The following is a 20803-nucleotide window of genomic DNA, read 5'->3' as shown; positions in this document are numbered from 1 at the left end:
GTGTGCCTCTATGTTCTCTCTTCTTATGAGGACACCAGTCATTGGATTTAGGACCCACCCAAATTTAGTATGATCTTATCTTAACCTAACTAATTACATCTGCAGAGACCCTATTTCCACATTCTGAGGTTCCATGTGAACATGAATGGGGGAGGGGATACTAGTCAGCCCACTTTAGTTGCCCAATAGAGGGCTCCATGTGTCAAGGAACTAATGTCTCGCCAACTGTCAGTGAGAACCTGAGGCCTGGCCAGTGGTCACATAAGTGAGCTTAGAATGGACCCTCACCTAGTTGAACACTGAGATGATTGCAGCCTTGGCCAACAACTTGATTGCAACCTTCTGTACCAGGGGCACCCAGCTAAGCTGTGTCCAAATTCCTGACCCACAGAAACTGTGAGATAATAACTGTTTTTAAAGCACTAAATTTAGGGGCAATTTGTCATGCAGCATAGGTAACTAATACAGATTTTGGTGCTTGGAAATGGGGTGCTGTCATAACAACTACCTAAAATGTGGGAGTGGTTTGGAACCAGGCAGTGGACAGAAGCAGGAAAGATTTTGAGGAGTGTGTTAGAGACAGCCTAAATTATCTTGAACAAACTTAGTAGGAATCTGAACTTTGATGATGCTGCCAATGAGACCTCAAAAGGAAGTAAGGAACATGTTATTGGAAACTGAAGGAAAGAGGATCCTTGTTATGAAGTGGCAGAAGGTTTGGCAACAGTATCGTCTGCAAGTATGTGGAAAGAGAAAATGTTCCTAGTGAACTGGGTGATCTAACTAAAGCAGTTACCAAGCAGAAGGTGCTGCCTGGTTTCGTCTTGCTTCTTGTAGTAAAATGGGAGAAGAGAGATAAATTATTGAACAATAAAGAGTCAGGACTTGATGATTTTGAAATTTTTTAGTCTCTCTAGATGGCAACCAGGGCTAAAATTAAGCTGTAGCTTTCAAGCAAAATCAAATTCAGGGTCCTTTAAGGAAAACATGATCTGTCTTTGTCAGCTCAGGCTGCTATTACAAAATATGTGGCCCTGCAGATGCATGTCCTTCTCACATGCAAAATATAGTCACTTCATTCCAACAGCTCCAAAGTCTTAACTCTTCAGAATCAACTCTAATGTCTAAAGTATCTAGATACTATTGGACTTCCCTGGTGGTCCAGTGGTTAAGACACCATGCTTCAATTGCAGGGGTCATGGGTTCGATCCCTGGTCAGGGAACTAAGATCCCACATACTGTGTGGTACGGTCAAAAAAAGAATAAAGCTTTCCTTAAAAAAATAAAGTATCTAAATACTATCTAAATCAGATATAGGTGACACTCTAGGTATGATTCATCTTGAAACAAAATTCCTCTCTAGCTGTGAACCTGTGAAACCAGATAAGTTATCTACTTCCAAAATACAGTGGTGGGATAGGCATAGTGTAAACATTCTCATTCCAAAAAGGAGTAATCAGAAGAAAGAAACGAGTAATCAGAAGGAAAAAAGGAGTGATGGGTCCCAAGCAAGTCCAATTCTAGCAAGGCAAATACCTTTAGATCTTAAGCCTGAGAATAATCCTCTTTGGTTTGATGTTCTGCCCTCTGGATCCACTGGGTTATGGTCCTACCTTTGCAGCTCTGCCCAGGCAAGGGTCCTGCCCCCATGACTTCAGTTGAAGCCTGTCTGTCCTGTTGAAACCAAGGTGATGGCCCTGATGATTTCTGAATTGCTTTTGGGATCATTCTTCCCCTTTCTTGAATAGTGCACATTCATAGTCAAGTAGCTTTATCATCCTGTCCTGTAGAATCAACATCTGAAAGCCTTCCTTCATTTCTTCCCATCTCAGTCCCCTTCAGTACAAACAGGCAGTGTTTCTGTTCCTATAATCCAATAGTCTCTATCATTTGATAGTCCAGCCACACCCTTCAGTGTTCTCTTCCAAACACATTTGCTCATTTTTTGGGATATGGACAGGCTGAGAATTTTCCAAAGCATTAATTCTGGTTCCCTTTGCTTAACAATTCCTTCTTCAAGTCATCTCCTTCCTTTCACATGTTATTGTAAGCAGTCAGGAGGAAGCAAGCTACTCTTCAAACACTTTATTTGTAAATCTCTTCACTGAATATTCATTTTCTTTTTTCACAAATATGACTTAAATATTTAACTTTGATCTTTTACTTGCAGCAGGATTTTTTCTTTTTTATTAAATTTTATTGGAGTATAGTTGACTTACAATATTGTGTTACTTTCAAGTGTACAGCAAAATAATCCAGTTATTGAATATTCATTTTCATTGCTCTCCAGCTGTACCTTGCAGAAACACTAGGACACAGTTCAGACAAGTTCTTTGCCACTTTATAACAAGGATCGTCTGTTCTCCATTGTCCAACAGCATGTTCCTCATTTCCCTCTAAGACCTCAACAAAGTGGACCTTCCCATCCATATTTCTGCCAACACTCTATTCATGATTATTTATGTGTTTGCTAAGACAATGGAAGCTTTCTCTCCAGCTCTCCTCTTTTCTTTCTGAGCCTTCACCAGAAACATCTATCTTTCTAGCATGTACTTGCAAATTCTTCCAACCTCCACCTTTTCCCCAGTTCAAAAGCTGCTTCCACATTTTTAGGTAATTGTTACAGCAGCACCCCACTTCTCAGTACCAAAATCTGTTGTAGCTTGGGCTGCTATAACGAAATACTGTGGACTGGGTGTCTTTGAATTAGACATTTATGGGTGTGGCCCAGATGATGGAGTGGGAAGACCCTGAGCTCACTTCCAACCATCGGCACACCAAAATTACAACTTTTTTTTTTTCTTTTTTTTGCACTACGCAGGCCTCTCACCGCTATGGCCTCTCCCGTCGCGGAGCACAGGCTCCGGATGCGCAGGCTTAGCGGCCATGGCTCACGGGCCCAGCCACTCCACGGCATGTAGGATCTTCCCAGACCGGGGCACGAACCCGTGTCCCCTGCATCGGCAGGCGGACTCTCAACCACTGCGCCACCAGGGAAGCCCCCAAAATTATAACTATTTACAGAGCAACTATTGATGAGAATGACCTGAAGACTAGCAGATTTTCCACAACTAAAAATGGAAAGAAGGAACTACAGGGAATTCCCTGGAGATCCAATAGTTAAGACTCTTTTCACTGCCAAGGGCCTGGGTTCAATCCCAGGTCAGGGAACTAATATCCCACAAGTTGTGCAGTGTGGCCAAAAAAAAAAAAGGGAACCACAACCAGGCAGATAGGAGGGGCAGAGATATAGTATAGTTAAGACCCACACCTTCAGGGTAGGCTATCCAGAAGAGTCCAGCCCCAAAACATCTGGCTTTGAAGATGAGAGGGGCTTCTGTATGGGAGAACCAGAGGGCTATAGGAAACAGACTTGGCTCTTAAAGGACATATGCAAAATCTCACATGCTCAGAGACCTAGTACAGAGGCAGTAATTTGAAAGGAGCCTGGGTCAGACCCACTTGCTGATCCTTGGAGAGCCTCCAGGAGAGGCAGGAGGCAACTGGGACTCCCCATGGGGACACAGACTCTGGCAGCAGCCATTTTTAGGAGCTCATTCTACCATGACATTGGTTCTGCCAAGTGCCATTTTGGAGTCCTCCTACTAGCCTATTATTAGTACCAGGGCCTTACCGCCACCAGCCAGCTGGGGATCCCAGGATCCCCAAGCTGAACAGCCAGCCATGCAGGGATCTGCCCCGACCACCAGTGGGCCAGCAGCCTCCACACAAGACAGGGCCTGGCAGCCAACTGGGATGGAGGCCAGCCCTGCCTACCAGTGTGCTCAAAGTAGTCAGCCCCATGACAACAGAAGGACCCATGCAACCCACATGGGGGCACCTCCTAGAGCGTATAGCTCTGGTAACCAGAGGAGAAGGTGCTGCTAAGCCCCATAGGACATCTCTTATATAAGGCCACTTCTCCAAGATTGAGAATTGTATCCAATCTACCTAATACATAGAAATAAAAACAGAATTAGGCAAAATGAAGCAATAGAGGAATATGTTCCAACAAAGAAACAAGGTAAAACCCCAGAAAAAAGACTAAGCAAAGTGGAGATAAGTAATCTAACCATTAAAGAATTCAAGGTGGGCTTCCCTGGTGGCGCAGTGGTTGAGAGTCCGCCTGCCGATGCAGGAGACACGGGTTCGTGCCCCGGTCCGGGAAGATCCCACATGCCGCGGAGCGGCTGGGCCCGTGAGCCATGGCCGCTGAGCCTGCGCGTCCGGAGCCTGTGCTCCGCCACGGGAGAGGCCACAACAGTGAGAGGCCCGCGTATCGCAAAAAAAAAAAAAAAAGAATTCAAGGTAATGATTATAAAGATGTTCAATGAACTCAGGAGAAGAATGGATGAACACAGAAGCTTAACAAAATATAAAGAAGAACCAAACAGCTGAAGAATACAATAGTGGAAATAAAAAATACACAAGAAGGAATCAACAATAGAATAGATTATACAGAAGAACAGATCAGCAAACTGGAAGACAGTAGTGGAAATCACCCAAACTGAACACAAAAAGAAAAAGAATTTAGAAAAATAAGAATAGTTTAAGGTACCTCTGGGACAACATCAAGCATACTGAAGTTCACATAGGGTCCCAGAAGGAGAAGAGAGACAGAAAGGGGCAGAGAACTTACTTGAAGACATAATAGCTGAAAACTTCCCTATCCAAGGAAAGGAAGCAGACAACCAGGACCAGGAAGCACAGAGAGTCCTAAACAAGATCATCACAAAGAGGTCCACACCAAGACACATTGTAATTAAAATAGAAAAAAAAATTAAAGAGAGAACATTAAAAGCAGCAAGGGAAAAGAAACTAGTTACATACAAGGGAACTCCTGTAAGACTGTCAGCTGACTTTTCAGGAGAAACTTCGCAGGCCAGAAGGAAATGGCACAATATATTTAAAGTGATGAAATGAAAAAACCTACAACCAAGAATATTCTACCGAGCAAGGTTATAATTCAGATTTGAAGGAAAGACAAAGAGTTTTACAGACAAGCAAAAGCTAAAAGAGTTCAGTACCAATAAGCCAGCTTAACAAGAAATGTGAAAGGGACTTCTCTGAGTTAAAAGGAAAAGACCACAGGACTTCCCTGATGGTCCAGTGGTAAAGAATCTGCCTTACAATGCAGGGGACGTGGGTTCAATCCCTGGTCAGGGAACTAAGATCCCACATGCCACGGGGCAACTAAGCCCACGTACCACAACTACTGAGCTCATGTGCCTCAAGTGGAGCCCACGCACCACAACTACAGAGCCCACATGCCCTGCAGCCTGTGTGCCACAACTAGAAAAGAGAAAACCCACACACCACAACTAGAGAGAAGCCTGTGCACCACAATGGAAAGATCCTGCATGCCGCAACTAAGACCCGATGCAGCCCAAAATAAATAAATAAATAAATGATAAATCTTTAAAAGAGAGAAAAGACCACAACTAGAAATATAAAAATTACAAAAGGAAAAATGTAAAGGCAAATATACAGTAAAGGTATTAGGTCAACCACTTATAAGGCTAGTAGAAAGGTTAAAAGACAAAAGTAGTAAAATTATCTATATCCATAATCAGTAGTTAAGGGCTATGCAAAACAAAAAGACATAAAATACGGTTTCAAAAACAATAAATATTAAAGGCAGTGGTGAGTAAATATGCAGGGTGGTTAGAATGTGTTCAAACTTAAGAGATCAACTTAAAATAATCACATATGTATATATGATTGTTATATATAAACCTCATAGTAACCACAACCCAAAAAGCTATGATAGATACACACACGAGAAAGACAAAAGAATCCAAACATAACACTAAGGATAGCCATCAAATCACAGAGGAAGAAAGCAAAAGAAGAAGAAACGAACAAAAGAGAATTAAAAAAACAACCAGAAAACAGTTAACACAATGGCAACAAATACATATCTATCAATAATTACTTTAAATGTAAATGGATTAAATGCTCCAATTAAAAGATTTAGAGTGGCTGAATGGTTAAAGAAAAACAAGACCCATATATATGGTGCCTACAAAAGATTCACTTCAGATCTAAAGACAAACAGATTGAAAGTGAGGGGATGGGAAAAGGTATTCCATGCAAATGGAAATAAAAAGGTTGAGATAGCAATACTTCAGACAAAATCAGACAAAACCAGACAAAATCAGACAAAACAGACTTTAAAACAAAGACCGTAATGAGACAAAGAAGGACATTACATAATGATAAAGGAATCTAGCCAATAAGAAGATAACAACAATTATATATGTACCCAACACAGGAGCATCTAAATACATAAGGCAAATATTAACAAACATAAAGGGAGAAGTTGACAGTAACATATCATTGTAGGGGACTTTAATGTCATATTTACATCAATGGACAGATCATCCAGATGGAAAATCAATAAGGAGACACTGGCCTTAAGTGACACATTAGACCAGATGGACTTAATAGATGTAAATAGAACTTTTTATCCAAAAGCTGCAGACTGAAAATTCTTTTCAAGGGCACATGGAAAAGATCACGAGTCTCAATAAATTTAAGAGAACTGAAATTATATCAAGCATCTTTTCTAGCCACAGTGATAGGAGACTAGAAGTCAACTACAAGGAAAAAAAATGGCAAAAAATACAAATAGGTGGAGACTAAATAGTATGCTACGAAACAACCAATTGTTCACCAAAGAAATCAAAGAGGAAATAAAAAAATACCTGGAGACAAATGAAAATGGAAACACAGTGATCCAAAATCTATGGGATGTGGCAAAAGCAGTTCTAAGAGGAGAGTTTATAGTGATACAAGCCTACCTCAGAAACAAGAAAAAAAATCTCAAACAACCAAACTTTACACCTAAAGGAACTAGAAAAAGAAGAGCAAACAAAACCCAAAATTAAGAAATCCTAAAGATCAGAGCAGAGGGGCTTCCCTAGTGGCGCAGTGGTTGCGGGTCCACCTGCTGATGCAGGGGACATGGGTTCGTGCCCTGGTCCGGGAAGATCCCACATGCTGCAGAGCACCTGCGCTGTGAGCCATGGCCGCTGAGCCTGTGCTTCCAGAGCCTGTGCTCCACAACGGGAGAGGCCACAACAGTGGGAGGCCGCGTACCACAAAAAAATAAAAGATCAGAGCAGAAATAAGTGCAATAGCGATTAAAAAGGCAACAAAAACGTCAATGAAACTAAGAGGTGTTTCTTTGAAAAGAGAAAATTTAGACTCATCAAGAAAAAAAGAAAAATGGCTCCAATAAATAATTTAAAATGAAAGGGAAGTTACAACCAACACCACAGAAATACAAAGGATCATAAGAGGTTACTATAAACAATTATATGTCAATAAAATGGACAACCTAGAAGAAACTGATATGTTGCTAGAAATGTACAATCTACCAAGACTGAGGCAGGAAGAAATGGAAAATATAAAGAGACCAATTACCAGTAGTGAAATTGAATCAGTAATTGTTTAAAACTCCCAACAGGGACTTCCCTGGCAGTCCAGTGGTTAGAACTCTGTGCTTCCACTGGAGGGGGCCCAGGTTTGATTCCTGGTGCAGGAACTAGGATCCTGCAAGCTGCAAGGCACAGCCAAAAACAAAAGTGAAAGCAGACAGACACAAAAGGTCACATACTGTATGACACCACTTACGTGAAATATCCAGAGTAGGCAAATCCCTAGAGACAAAGTAGATTAGTGATTGCCAGGGGCTGAGGTGGGGGAAGTGGGGGGAATTAGGGGATGACAGCCAAGGAGTACAGGTTTCTTTTTAGAGCAGTCAAAATGTTGTAAAATCTATTATGGTGATAGATGTATAATTCTGTGAACATACTAAAAAAAATTCAATTGTACTCTTTAAATAAATGGGTGAATTGTACTCTTTAAATAAATGGGTGAATTGTATGGTATGTGAATTATACCTCAGTAAAGGCATTTTAATGAGGAAAGGGGGTGGGGGAAGAAGGAAGGAAGGAAGAAAATGGGAAGGAACCAGCCTTTCTTGTGATAAATCAGTGTCCCTCAAACTTTAATGCACAGGTTGACCCCTGAGGACCTTATTAAAATGAAGATTTTGATTCATTAGGTGTGGGGTGGGACCTGGGAATCTGCATTGCTAAGAAGCTGCCTGGTGCTATAGATCCTGGACCACACTGATGAGTGAGTGTAGACACCTCCAGGGTGCCCATCACCCAACAGCCCCTGCTTAGGGGATGGGCTTAACATCTAGTGAGTACCATGTGGCCCCATCCTGCAGCCACAGCTGACTGGCTCAGGAATGGACTTCTGGGCCAAGCTGGACCTATCAGAAGCTCCTGGGAACTGAGACTGGAACATTAAGCCAGCCGTGAGTCGTGTTGTCCAGGCTGAGGCAGTCGTCGTCTGCTGCACGAATATTAAAGCAGTGAAAGGCAATCTGCAGAGAAAGGAAGGCTGTGGAGAGAAGCAAAGAGGAGCAGCACCCAGTCTCTCTTGGTACTTACTGTCCCTCATCTTGCCCCAAACATCTCCCTTCTGCTTGATACTTAGATTGACGTCTCGACCCTCTGAGTGTCACCGAGTGGTCACTTAATGGACATTTAACTTGTTTGAAGTTTTCTGCTGTCACAAATAGTGCTTGGAAAGAGCACTTAGGAAATAAACATATTTTGTCCATTTGTTATCTTGGATAAATTTTTAGCAGTCGATTCTTACCAGACAAGTCATACCAAGTTATGTTCTTCTCCTGTAGTGTGAGAGCATGCACTGGTTTTTTACCTAAATTTCTGTTCCTCAAATATAGCATAATAAAATTTGACAGTCTGTGAATGGAAAGTTCTAGCATTTGCTGAACTTGACTCAGTTCAAATCCTTCAGCCTCTCAAGAGTTGGAAGGGACCCTAGCAATCATCAAGTCCAACCCTGTGCCCACAGTGCAGCTCTGCATTTCTGCGGCTCCTCAGACCCTGCTGGAGCACTTCCCTTGACCTGGCTTGAACCTTCCCACATGCAGCTTTTTCTGCCCATTGCCAAAGATTTCCTGCTTCCTTCCCTCACTGTTCACTGACTGGCTCGGGTCTCTCCTTTGGGAACCACAGAAACATCATCCCTCTTCTGGGACAGCTCCTCAGATGTCTCACTTGGTAGTTTTTTTTTTTTTAAGTATTATTTTGGTAAAAACTGTAAACCATCAAATTTACCATCTTAATTATTTCTAAGTGTATAAATTAGTAGTTTTAAGTATATTCACAGAACTTTTTCATCTTGCAAAAGTGAAACTCTATACCCATTAAACAACCACTTCACTTGGTAGCCTTTTGAAGCCCCAAGGGGAAAGTAAGATTCTGAAAAGGCACAATTTCCAAAGAGTTACAATATCTCATTTGACGACTGTGATTCCCACTTTTCAGCTGAGAAACAAGACACAGAGATTACCTCAAAGGAGACACAGGAACATGACATTTTGATATAGCTTTAAAAATAAACCATTAAATGCTCAGATGATTATGGTGATGATGGTTTTTATTGTTGTTATTGCCAGGTAATATACTGAACTGATATCCTTATCTCCACCCTTTGCAATGGGATTGAAGAGAGGAATGAGTAGGAGTCAGAAATGAGTGAAGGGCAGGTGCTATCTTAGTCTATTCGAGCTGCTCCAACAAAATGCCACAAACTGGATGGCTTAGAAGCAACAGGAATGTATTTCTCACAGTTCTGGAGGATAGAAGTCTTGAGGCCAGAGTGCCAACATGGTTTGGGTGAGGGCCATCTTCCTGGATCATAGCTGGCATATGAGTCTCCAAGGAGGCAGAGAAGGACCAGGAAATATCACCAGCTTCCCCCAGGATAATCCTGTTCCTCAGATGTTCCTAGTGTTTCAAAAGCTCCCACAAGTATTGGTCAGTGTGTATCAAATGAAATTCCCTATATTAGGTAACTGAACTGTGGTAACGTAAGGGAGTATCCAAGATAAAAATTCAAACACATTAAAGTATTAAGAAGTATATGGGCATGATGCCTGCAGCTTACTCATAGATGGTCCAGAAAAAAAAGAAAATATATAATGGGAGTTGGGAAGGGGGGTAAGAAGGGATAGAGCAAATGGGAGAAAATGCTAAAAATTGATGAATTTGGGTAGAGTATATGAGAGATGAGTGTTCTTTTCTCAAAACTCTAAGCTTGAAATAATTTCAAAAAAAAGATCAAACAAGCCTTTCTGAAGGAAGTTCAGATCCCTTTCATATTAAGGAAATGAGGGTTTCTGTATGGAAGGGTCAAAGAACGACTTGATACATTTTTTCCTCAGGCGGTGGTTCTCAAAGTGTGGCCGCCAGACCAGCGGCATCATCATCACCTGGCACTTAGTAGATACACAGTAAGTACTTCTTCCTGGGGCCACCAGGTCGGGAGCCAGGGGTATATTTCACTGAACATTTTTTTACCGTGTTTGTTTATTTCCTTTTCAGAAAAGGTTTAATAAAATCAATGTAAATGAATATCAGTTCCCTTTTATTCTTCACAAAAGAGCTGAGTGAGAACTGGATGTTACTGTAGGGATCGTGAGGAAATGGAGGTCCAGAGGTAATGAGGCTAATTTTTTTTAATTAAGGTAAAACTTACATAAAATTGACCTTTTTTTTTTTTTTTTTTTTTTTGTGGTATGCGGGCCTCTCACTGCTGTGGCCTCTCCCGTTGCGGAGCACAGGCTCCGGACGCGCAGGCCCAGCGGCCATGGCTCACGGGCCTAGTCGCTCCGCGGCACGTGGGAACTTCCCGGACCAGGGCACGAACCCGTGACCCCTGCATCGGCAGGCGGATTCTCAACCACTGCGCCACCAGGGAAGCCCGACCATTTTAAAGTAAACAATTCAGTGACATTCAGTGTTGTGCAACTATCACCTCTATCTAGTTTGAAAACATTTTCATCATCGCCAAAGGAAACCCATATCTATTATCCATCCCCTTTCCTCCTTTCCCCAGCCCCTGGCAACTACCAATCTACTTTCTGTCTCTATGGATTTACCTTTTCTGAACATTTCATAAACATGGAATCAGACAATGTGGCATTTTATGTTCAGCTTCTTTCACTTAGCATCATGTTTTTGAGGTTTCATTATAGCATGTATCAGTGCTTCATTACTTCTTTATGGTTGAATAATATTTCATTATGTGAGTGGACCACATTTTGTTTATCCGTTCATCTGTTGATAGACATTTGGGTTGTTTCCACCTTTTGGCTACTGTGAATAGTACTGCTGTGAACATTCGTGAACAAGTTTTTGTTGGAGTCCCTGTTTTCAGTTACTCTGGGTATGTGACGCTGGCCTCTTGATTCTCTCATTACATTTGCCTGCTAGGTATTGCCCATGTACAGTCGTGTTGTATGTAACACCATGTTTTGTTTTGTTTTGCTTGTTTTAACCATTTTTAAAATTGAAGTATAGTTTACAATGTTGTGTTAGTTCCAGGTATACAGAAAAGTGATTCAGTTATATACATATATATTATATATATATTCTTTTTCAGATTCATTTCCATTAGAGGTTATTACAAGGTTTTGAATATAGTTCCCTGTGCTATACAGTAGGTCCTTGCTTATCTATTTTATATATAGTAGTGTGTATATGTTAATCCCAAACTCCTAATTTATCTCCCCGCCCCCCACTATACTCTTTAGTAACCATAAGTTTGTGAGTCTTTTTCTGTTTTGTAAATAAATTCGTGTAACACCATCTTTGAAAGACACCAGCCTGGTAGGTCTAGCCTATCAACTCTCGGAGAGGATAACACTGTAGTTGTACTTATTGACCACGAGGTGGCGCCCAGACTTAGAAAACGCCTCATCAGCTCGGTTCTCGGAGCTGCGTAGTTCCTTGTGTCCTTTATTCAGCCATTTCCTCTTGGGCACTGGGCAAGGCTAAAGGCAGAAACAGCAGCTTTACACCCAATACTCCTGTGACTGACCCATATCCAAATACCCAGAGAGATTAGGTTATAACCTGAGAACTTTTTGCTTAGACAGCTAGTGTTCTAACTGGTTTCTGTCACTAAAAGCACAAGGAGATTAATGTGTCTAGGATGTCAGAATCAACATTATAGACATTTCTTAATAGCTAGCATTTCCTTTGTTATTTGTCAGTTTAAAAACAGATTCTCTTACAATGAGTCTAATTCACAGGGACTGGGGCCAAGAAACATTACATTCCTCTGTTTTCTCCAGTTCACCCCAATGGGTTTTGGCAACACTGAAATATTAAAAAGTTGGCAGTAACTCGGGAAACTCTCCAATCTCTATGTCTTCTCCTTCAGATAAGAGCACCAATATTCTTTGGGGGATCCATCCCTCCCTCATTTTCAGCCCAGATGGACTAGAGGGGACTCCAGTCCTGGCCACAAGGGTGGACCATTATGACTCAGGCCTAAGTGAATCATCACATCTCAACCGTCTGGTCACAGTGACTGGTTGAGGGAGGGGCAGGATGTCACATCAGCTGGACCAATTAGCATGAACCTCTTTGCTGGGGCTAGCAAAAAGGGACTTTCTCCTCGCCAGTGGTCTTGAGTCTGGCTGGGTGTGAGGTGAGAGCTGTTGAGGTCAGTTGGCTCTTCTAAGGATCAGACCCACCAGAACCAAAATGGGTATGGTCTAAAAATGAAGCCCACCTGGCAGAGGTGGAGCCAAGAGATGGGAAACTTTTTGAACTTCTGAATCAAGCCATGGCCAAAGCTGAGATGTCAGGATTTTGGAATATAGGAACCATTTTTTTTACACTAGTTTGAATTTGGTTTTCTGACACTTGCAACTAAAATAAAGTAATACAGTCTGTTTAGAAAATCTTCCCAGTACTCTCACCCTACATCATGAGATTTGGATTAAGTTGGTGGGTGGCATAGGAGAGGCATCACCCTAAATTTTGAGGGTACTGTTTCACATCATGGTAGGGATTGCTATTTGCCTCCCCAAATCCATTTTCCTTTTCTTCTTTAGAATTAAGAACTTCAGTTTTAGCTAGGCATGCTGATCCCTGGCTAAAAAGACAATATTCCTTATCCTTCTTTGCAGCTAGATGTGGCCATGTATCTTAATTTTGTCCAAAGACATAAAATGGAAGTTTTGTGGGCAACCTCTGGGAAGCTGCCTTATAGAGAAGAGTGTCCCACCTTTCTTTGTCCTTTTTACCATCCTGCTCCCTGGAATGTTGATGTGATGGCTGGAATGTTAGCAGCCATATTAAACCTTAAGGATGTGGGTCATACTCTAGGGATAATGGAACATTGAAATAGTAGGATCCCAGGTTGCTTAAAGACTTTGTGGAATCACATTAATAGCCCTTAACTGCCCAACTTTGGACTTCTTTTACTTGAGAGAGAAATAAACTTTTATCCTTATTTTAGTTGTTACTTTTGCCTGAGAAACGTGGACTGGGAACAAAATCAAGGAGTGGAAGAGTCAGAACCTTGTAACTCAGTGAAAGAGACACCAAACTAGGTAATATAATGCTAGCTTTGCCTCTACAGTTCTAATTCACTGTTCCTTGTAACCAGTAAAACAAAACAAAAGTGTGTTTATTATGATTAACAAAATAAATATTACATTTAAAAAATGTGTTTAGTGCATGGAGGGTGACAAAGCCCCCAACACTGTAATCCCACAATCTGAGAGTGCCTAGTCATTTTATTGTGACACTTCATTTTAGTGCAATTGCTTGTTTCATTATCTCCACAGCTAGACTAAGCATTGGGAGCCAGTAATGTCACCAGCATTACTCCCTAAGGAAGCAGTTACCTAGCACAGTACCTAGCCTATGATAAGTGCTACTTAAGACTTCCTGAAACAAGGAATAGATAAATGAATGGGAAAAAGGTAAAATTTTTAAAATCTAAAAAAATTGCTAGAATGATTTGTTAACTCATTGCTTCAAGGGGATGGTAATCTCAGGTCCCCCCATTTATCTCCTCCAAGTTGGCTTGGGCAGTTCCCAAATCTTGTCAGAGAAGCAGTGAACCGAAGGCTATGAATTTGTTCAGTCTGAACTGCTGGAGGGAGACTCTTGGCGCTGGGATGTACAAGGAATCCTGTTTCCCAAAGTAAGCTTTGCCCACCAGTGGTGTTACTGAGATGATTTCAGGTGGTACAAAGGCAAACTTTTGTCTTAATGATTACATATTTGTAAATTATCCAAAACTTAACGAATATGGCCAAGAAGATAAATGCATGTCCTTTCAAAGTCATGCCTAACCCCATTTCACAGGCCCACCTAATGATTTTCTCATTCTCTAGGACAAGGGTCAGCAAGCTATGGCCAGGAAACCAAATCCAGTCCGTGGCCGATTTTTGTACGGCCCTCAAGCTAAGAATGTTGGTTTTTTACCCATTTTTAAAGGACTAAAAACCAAAAAAGAAAAAAGAATATGTGACAGAGATGTTATGTAGCCTGAAAAGCCTAACATGTTTATCACCTTGGCCTTTCACAGAAAAAGCTTGTCAACTCTGCCCTAGGAGATCGTATAGCATTGTTTGAATTAGCTGTTAACTAATTAAGAGCTCACTCTGTGATGTGACCTATAATTTATATATAGATTTATGACCAGTACAGCTGCAACTGATTTCTATCTGGTAAAAACAAAATGCTCATGGTTAGTTACTGTTTCTTGCTTTATAGGACATTAACCAGTTTTGTATCTAACCTAGCAATCTTTTTAAAAAAATTAATTTATTGTTATTTTTGCCTGCATTGGGTCTTCGTTGCTGTGAAAACCTTTATTAAAATGCCCACAGGGCTTCCCTGGTGGCGCAGTGGTTGAGAGTCCGCCTGCCGATGCAGGGGACACAGGTTCGTGCCCCGGTCCAGGAAGATCCCACATGCCGCGGAGCGGCTGGGCCCGTGAGCCATGGCCACTGGGCCTGCGCATCCGGAGCCTGTGCTCTGCAACAGGAGAGGCCACAACGGTGAGAGGCCCGTGTACCACACACACACACAAAAAAAAAAACCAAAAAAAAAAAAAAAAAAAAAAAAAAAAATGCCCACAAATGGCCAGTTCCTCAGTGATTTTTGAACTTGCTTCATCATCTTTTCTTTTTAATTGAAGTATAGTTGATTTACAATGTTGTGTTAGTTTCTGGTGTTCAGCAAAGTGATTCAGTTATATATTCTTTTTCATATTATTTTCCATTACGGTTTATTACAAGATATTGAATATAGTTCTTTGTGCTATACAGTAGGACTTTGTTGTTTATCTGCTTCATCGTCTTATTAATTAATGAGTAAAATCTTTGACCTGTGTTCATCTTATATTCACATAGGAGTCATGTTTTTAACTTCTGAAAATCAGACTTTGACATGCATTTATTATTGCTTAGGGTAAATATTTAGCACATAATAGTGGTACTCCCATTTACATAAAGGGCATAAATTATAGGCAAATAACCCAGGCTCAAACCTTCAAGAATTTAACTTCTGGCAAGAAGACTGGAAAGCAAGTAAAATACATGAGTACTGTCTAGGGAGCATTCTTCCCTGCCTGCAGTCAGCAGGGGCCCTTCTTATCCTTCCATGATGTCATTACCTGATCGCTCTCATTGTATCTGGCATCTATATTATAATCATCACTTTTGAGAGTCTGTTCCCCTCACCAGATCCTGAGCTTCTAGATTGTCTCACAAGTCTTATTCGTCTTTGCATCGCCAGTACCTAGCGCTCAGTAACCTCTCAGTAAGTGTTTATGATGGACGCATGTGTGAGGGGCATGACCTTTTCTTCCATCAGGCCCAGCTTAGGCCAGGCGTCCCCTTTTGTACTCTCAGAACACCCTCTTCCTGTTATATCCCTATGTTTAATGCCTCTCTCCCCAGGTAGATGCAAGTGCCATGAGGACAGGGACAGACGTTTCAGCTGACCTGGTGCCACCACACACCACCTTAAGCCTGAGAAGCTGCAGAGAAGATGGGAGAACGGGGGTGAGCCCAAAGCTTTGCCCTTTGCTGCCCGGTTTACGTGTAACGGCACTGTTGCTGCTGCTCATCATCAAAGCTAAAATACAGAATCATTTCTTGAAGCAACGTCAACTGGAATATCCCATTACTGCTGGCTGCTCATAAAATCCTCGTCTCCTCAATGAGGTACACTTATTTCAGCTATAGAATGATTAATTTGTATACATATAGAGAGAGAGAATCTAAAAGATTAGCTTTACTTGTATTTCATTATTTTAAATTTAGTAACATTGTTTCATCTTTTTATAATGTCTTCTGTTTATGGCAGTTAAATGCCATTCTTTTTTAGGTACTGCAATAAGGTATTTTTCAAAATTTCTATCTAAATAAGAGTCAATTTAAAGAAAAAAGTAAATGATAGTACAGGTATATGCATATATGACAAAAATTGTGAAGTGCTATTCAAAGAAGTCCAATTAGTCTCTAGTGGAATAGGGATCGCCTATCAAGATGTGGCTTAGCCTCAGTGAAATAAAGCCAGGGGTCAACCAATGAGCTCCATCACTCCCTGACACTGTCTGCAAATATTATACAGGTGTTTTTTCTCAGGAAAGGATCAAACTTTCCCTCAAATTCTTAAAGGAATCTGTGACCCAAATGGGATCACTCACAAACTACTACTGTGATTCATTTCTTTTTGCTCCAATTCCATTGCTCACTGAGGAATCTTCTGATTCCTAATTTACTAATAATACTGATTACTAATTTGCCAGATCCCTTGACTATAGTAAGGCAGTTTTCTTGATACAAGATTCAAAAGGTCCGGCTACTGGAAACACAGACCTCACTTAAAGTGAGTAAATTGACATCTGGTTTTCAAATTAATCTTATGAAACTGGTCCAGCAGGAATCTGTCTCATTTGTTCTGACCAAGTTTTTGAACTTAAAACACTGAGAACCAACCTTGGGTGTCAAGTGTGTGTTTCCTGGTTTAGCTCCCTCTCTCTGAGGGCAGGGGCTGGGAGTCTTGTGTAGGTGTCATCCTCAGTGTGTTGTACAGGGCCCACCACACATGGGCAGGCCGGAGACATCTGTTAACTACGTGCAGGAAACAAAGGCTATTCATCCACAGTAGGGGATGGGTGACAGTTGTTTACAATGTGATGTACACACAGAGGGGACAACATATCTATGTGACAGCATCTCCTTGGGTTGAGATGGAGGAAGAGTTACCTAAAAAGTGAAGAGCAGCACTGTTTTTAATAAGTTCTAGTCCAGAATACAAAGCAAGGTGCTAGTTGCTACTTCAAAGATGGAACAGTGGTAAACAATGGCTTTTTCTTCCCCCATTAAGGCAAGTTACGGAAGTGTTTCAGATGGACAGGATGAGATATTTGAATGTATCTTTGAAAAATCACCCTGAAAGCTAGTAGTATTGTTGCAGTTTAAAAGGCTTTCCATATACCCTTTGCCCCACACCCACCCTATTTACCACACCCACCCTATTTATTGATTCAAATTCTGGAACTTTCTTGATCCAAGAGATTTTTCTGGCGGAATTTCTCTTTTGAGACCTTTAGCATGCAACGGTCATTTTTCTTGGTTTTGTTGCTTATCTCCTTGAACTTTCCATCACTGGATGAGTAAGAAAGCCAGCATGGTTCTTTATGAGTTCTTCTGAGGAACTTTAACTGTGACCTGTAAGAGGGGTGCAGAGAAGTTGTTAAATCTTCATGCTTACCTTTTGTCTGCAGGCCCCCTCAGCTGGGTGCTGCCTGAGCTATAAACAGAAGGGCTTTCCTGACTTCTAACATCTCGATGGCCAATGGCCAATCCCAGCAACCACTAGGGCTGTGTTCTGCATGAGATCACATTCTGCCTCCCCTTGACCTAGTCATTCTCAACCAGGGGCAACTGTGCCCCCCAGAAGACAGTGGGCAATGTCTGGAGACATTTTTGATTGTCACAGTTGGGGGGAGGGTTGCTACAGGCATCTAATGGACAAAAGTCAGGGATGCTGCTCAACATCCTACGCTGCACATGACAGCCCCACCACAAAGAATTATCCAACCCCAAGTGTCCACAGTTCCAAGGCTGAGAGACCCTGACCAAGATCCAGTGTTCCTCCAAAAGAATCAGAGCCAGGAAAAGATAATGTGCTCAAGCTCACAGGTGTCTCAGTGTGTTAGTGGGAAGGTTCCAGATTCAGATGGATATGGGGTTGAATCCCATCTTTCCCCACTACTGGGCTTCACCTGTGTGTGACTCATTCCCGCATCTGTAAAATGGGATAACAGCAGTATCTCCTGCATGGGGTTGCTGTGAGCGTTATATGATGTAACATACATAAGACAGTCTAGCACAGATTCTGGCACAAAGTAAACTTTCAGTAAAAATAAAAAGAAGAAATTTCCTCATCAGTCCCCCTTGCAAACGTCTCTTCTGAAAAATCCCCATTTTTGTTAGTGTTATCATTCGAGTTCCTAAAGTTCAAAATACAGGACTTTTTTTTTTTTTTTTTTTTTTTTTTTTTTACAGGACTCTTTTATCATGAGCACCAAGCAGTGTGGATGCTGGGCTGAATCCACTTTGCCCCCTTCACCCACATCCTCTAACCCTCCTAAGCCATCAAGTCCTGCCATTTCTTCAAAAGCCTTCTCGAGTTCTCCCCAACATCTCATTTCCTGAGGGCTCCAGCATTCGCAGCTTATGCTTGGATTCCTCCCCAAATCACCTCAACTCAAGCCTCTCCTTTTCAGGCTCTTCCACTGCCCTCCAGTCAGTTCTTAAGTACTGCAGTTCCTTGGGGCTCAGTCCTAGGCCTCCCTCCCCCCTCACTCCATACCTAAATAATCTCCTCCATAACTGTTGTTTTGATGAACAGTTACAGGCTAATGACATCTCAATGTCAATATCAAATCTGGGTCTCACCTCTTGTATATAATGGAAACATTTCAATAAACAAGTAAACATGTTTACTTTATTCCAGTGATCTTCTTGAGAACTTAGGTTGTATCTTATTAGAATTTCATACTATACAGAGTTATTCTCAGGCTTCCACTGTAGTACTGAATGAAGACCACTGTTTACCTTTTCTTGCTCTGTTCCCCCTTTCTCACCCTGCTCCCATCGCCGCCCCCCAGCCCCAGGCGGGTTTGCTTGCCCTGTGCCCATTTCTCTTTTCTTAAAATATCATTTGTGAGTATGTTTCCTGGTTAAATTATAATTAGTATTTATTGTAGAGAGAAAATCACTTTTACTTTAGTATCTTTCTTTCCTGTCTTTTTTCACATTGATAAAGATATCTGAGTATCTGTATATAAGCATATACAGTTTTAAAGTTGGGCTTATACTGCATGTATCACTTTGTATCCTGCTTTTTTACTTTAAAGGATAAGCATTTTTCATATCAAATATTCTACAAAAATACTTTAACAGCTACTTAATATTCCATAATTTATTGGGCATTTAGGTTACATCTGATTTTTCCCTGTTGGAGAATCCATGGCTATTTATGGAAATAAAGCTTTCTTTCTATTTCTGATTAGTTCTTCAGGATTGCAGAAGCAAAGGATATGCCCCTTGATATCTGATGCCTCGTAGCTTGATTCTTATTAGAAGTTTTTCCTCGCTGCTTCAGCCCACTGTGATCTTTGCCTCCTCTCAGGTTTTACAGAACTCAGTGTATAACAAAGCCTGGAAAAGGACTGTGTAGGCATAGTGGTGGTCAAGTCCCTACTTATTCCTCATGAGACACAGCAGCAGAGACTGGGTCTTTACCCTCTTTGGTAGCTTCCATGGCTTAAAACAAGAAACTAGCAGTCAATACTGATGGACCCCAGCACGAGGGAGAGGGCTGAGAAGGTGCCCATACTCACAGTTTTCACTTCAGTGTATGCCTGCAGCCCATACTCTCCCAGCTCCCGGCCGCTCCCAGACAGCTTGTAGCCACCAAACGGTGACTGGGCCCCAAACACATCATAGCAGTTGACCCTATAATTTAAGATGAGATTTCAGAAGTAACTCTTGGGGTGGGGGATAAGCATCATACCCCTCGGACCTCCTGTATTGTTCTAAAATTTTACTGAGAGAAATGGATGGGTAGAACCCTACTAATAGCTGGCTATATAGAAGTCAAAAGCAGGCCACATGAAATAAAGCCGTAAGTCATCTCATCCTTCATGATGTGGTCACACATGGATGTCAATAACGGGGTGCACCACATGCTAGCTTCCCATTTTAATGAATCATTTTTGCTAATTGGGTATTAAGCTTTTGGGGGCAACTTTTTTTAATTACTAAATTTTAACTGAATTTAAAACTCACCACTTTAAAGGTGCTTTGTAGTATATTCAGTGCTTTATAATATATTCACAATGTTGTGCAACCATTACCTCTATATAATTCCAGAACATTTATCACCCCAGAAAGAAACCCTATACCCAATAAGCAGTTACTCCCCATCCCCCCCCTCCTCCAGCCTCTGGCAGCCCCAAAATCTACTTTCTCTCTCTATGGATTTGCCTATTCTGGACATGTCATATAATGGAATCATATAATATGTGACCTTCTGTGTCTGGCTTATTTCACTTAGTATTATGTTTTCCATGTTGTAGCAGGTTATCAGTACTTCATTCCTTTTTATGGCTGAATATTCCATTGCACAGATAAACCACATTTTGTGTATCCATTCATGAGTTGATGGACATTTAGGTGTTTCCACGTTTTGACTATTGTGAATAATCTGTGAACATTCAGATACACTTTTTGTGTGGATGTATGTTTTTTTTCTCTTGGGTATGTACCCAGGAGTGGAATTGCTGGGTCCTATGATAATTCTATGTTTAACTTATTGAGAACTGCCAGACTTTTCTAGTGGCTGCAACATTTTACATTCCCACC

The 20803-nt window shown here is 41.3% G+C and overlaps 1 protein-coding gene and 1 long non-coding RNA gene across 6 annotated transcripts in view; one reads left to right on the top strand and one right to left on the bottom strand.

The window, feature by feature from the left end:
- The window catches only part of LOC131742590 (uncharacterized), a 35914-nt gene that overhangs the window by 3047 nt on the left and 12064 nt on the right, over positions 1–20803 (top strand). For 3 of the 5 annotated variants that reach the window (XR_010836862.1, XR_010836860.1, XR_009331484.2), the window contains exons 2-3: positions 13363–13456; positions 15821–16087. This is a non-coding gene — a long non-coding RNA (uncharacterized lncRNA). Of the gene's footprint in view, positions 1–13362; positions 13457–15820; positions 16088–18439; positions 18822–20803 lie in introns of those variants that run through there. The other 2 variants (XR_010836861.1, XR_009331483.2) reach the window with 2 other exon arrangements.
- Positions 15297–20803, bottom strand: part of ALDH2 (aldehyde dehydrogenase 2 family member) — a 31320-nt gene continuing 25813 nt past the window's right edge. The window contains exons 12-13 of the mRNA XM_059040553.2: positions 19780–19894; positions 15297–17599 (exon numbers count right to left, since the gene is read on the bottom strand). Of these exons, the coding sequence (XP_058896536.1) occupies positions 17567–17599; positions 19780–19894 (148 nt within the window). The 3' untranslated portion in view covers positions 15297–17566. The remainder of the gene's footprint in view (positions 17600–19779; positions 19895–20803) is intronic.

The sequence above is a fragment of the Kogia breviceps genome, chromosome 15 (genome assembly GCF_026419965.1).
Source record: "Kogia breviceps isolate mKogBre1 chromosome 15, mKogBre1 haplotype 1, whole genome shotgun sequence".
In the NCBI taxonomy this organism is placed as follows: domain Eukaryota; kingdom Metazoa; phylum Chordata; class Mammalia; order Artiodactyla; family Physeteridae; genus Kogia; species Kogia breviceps.
The sequence above is the reverse complement of the archived record's forward strand: the minus strand, read 5'-3'. Positions and strand labels throughout refer to the sequence as shown.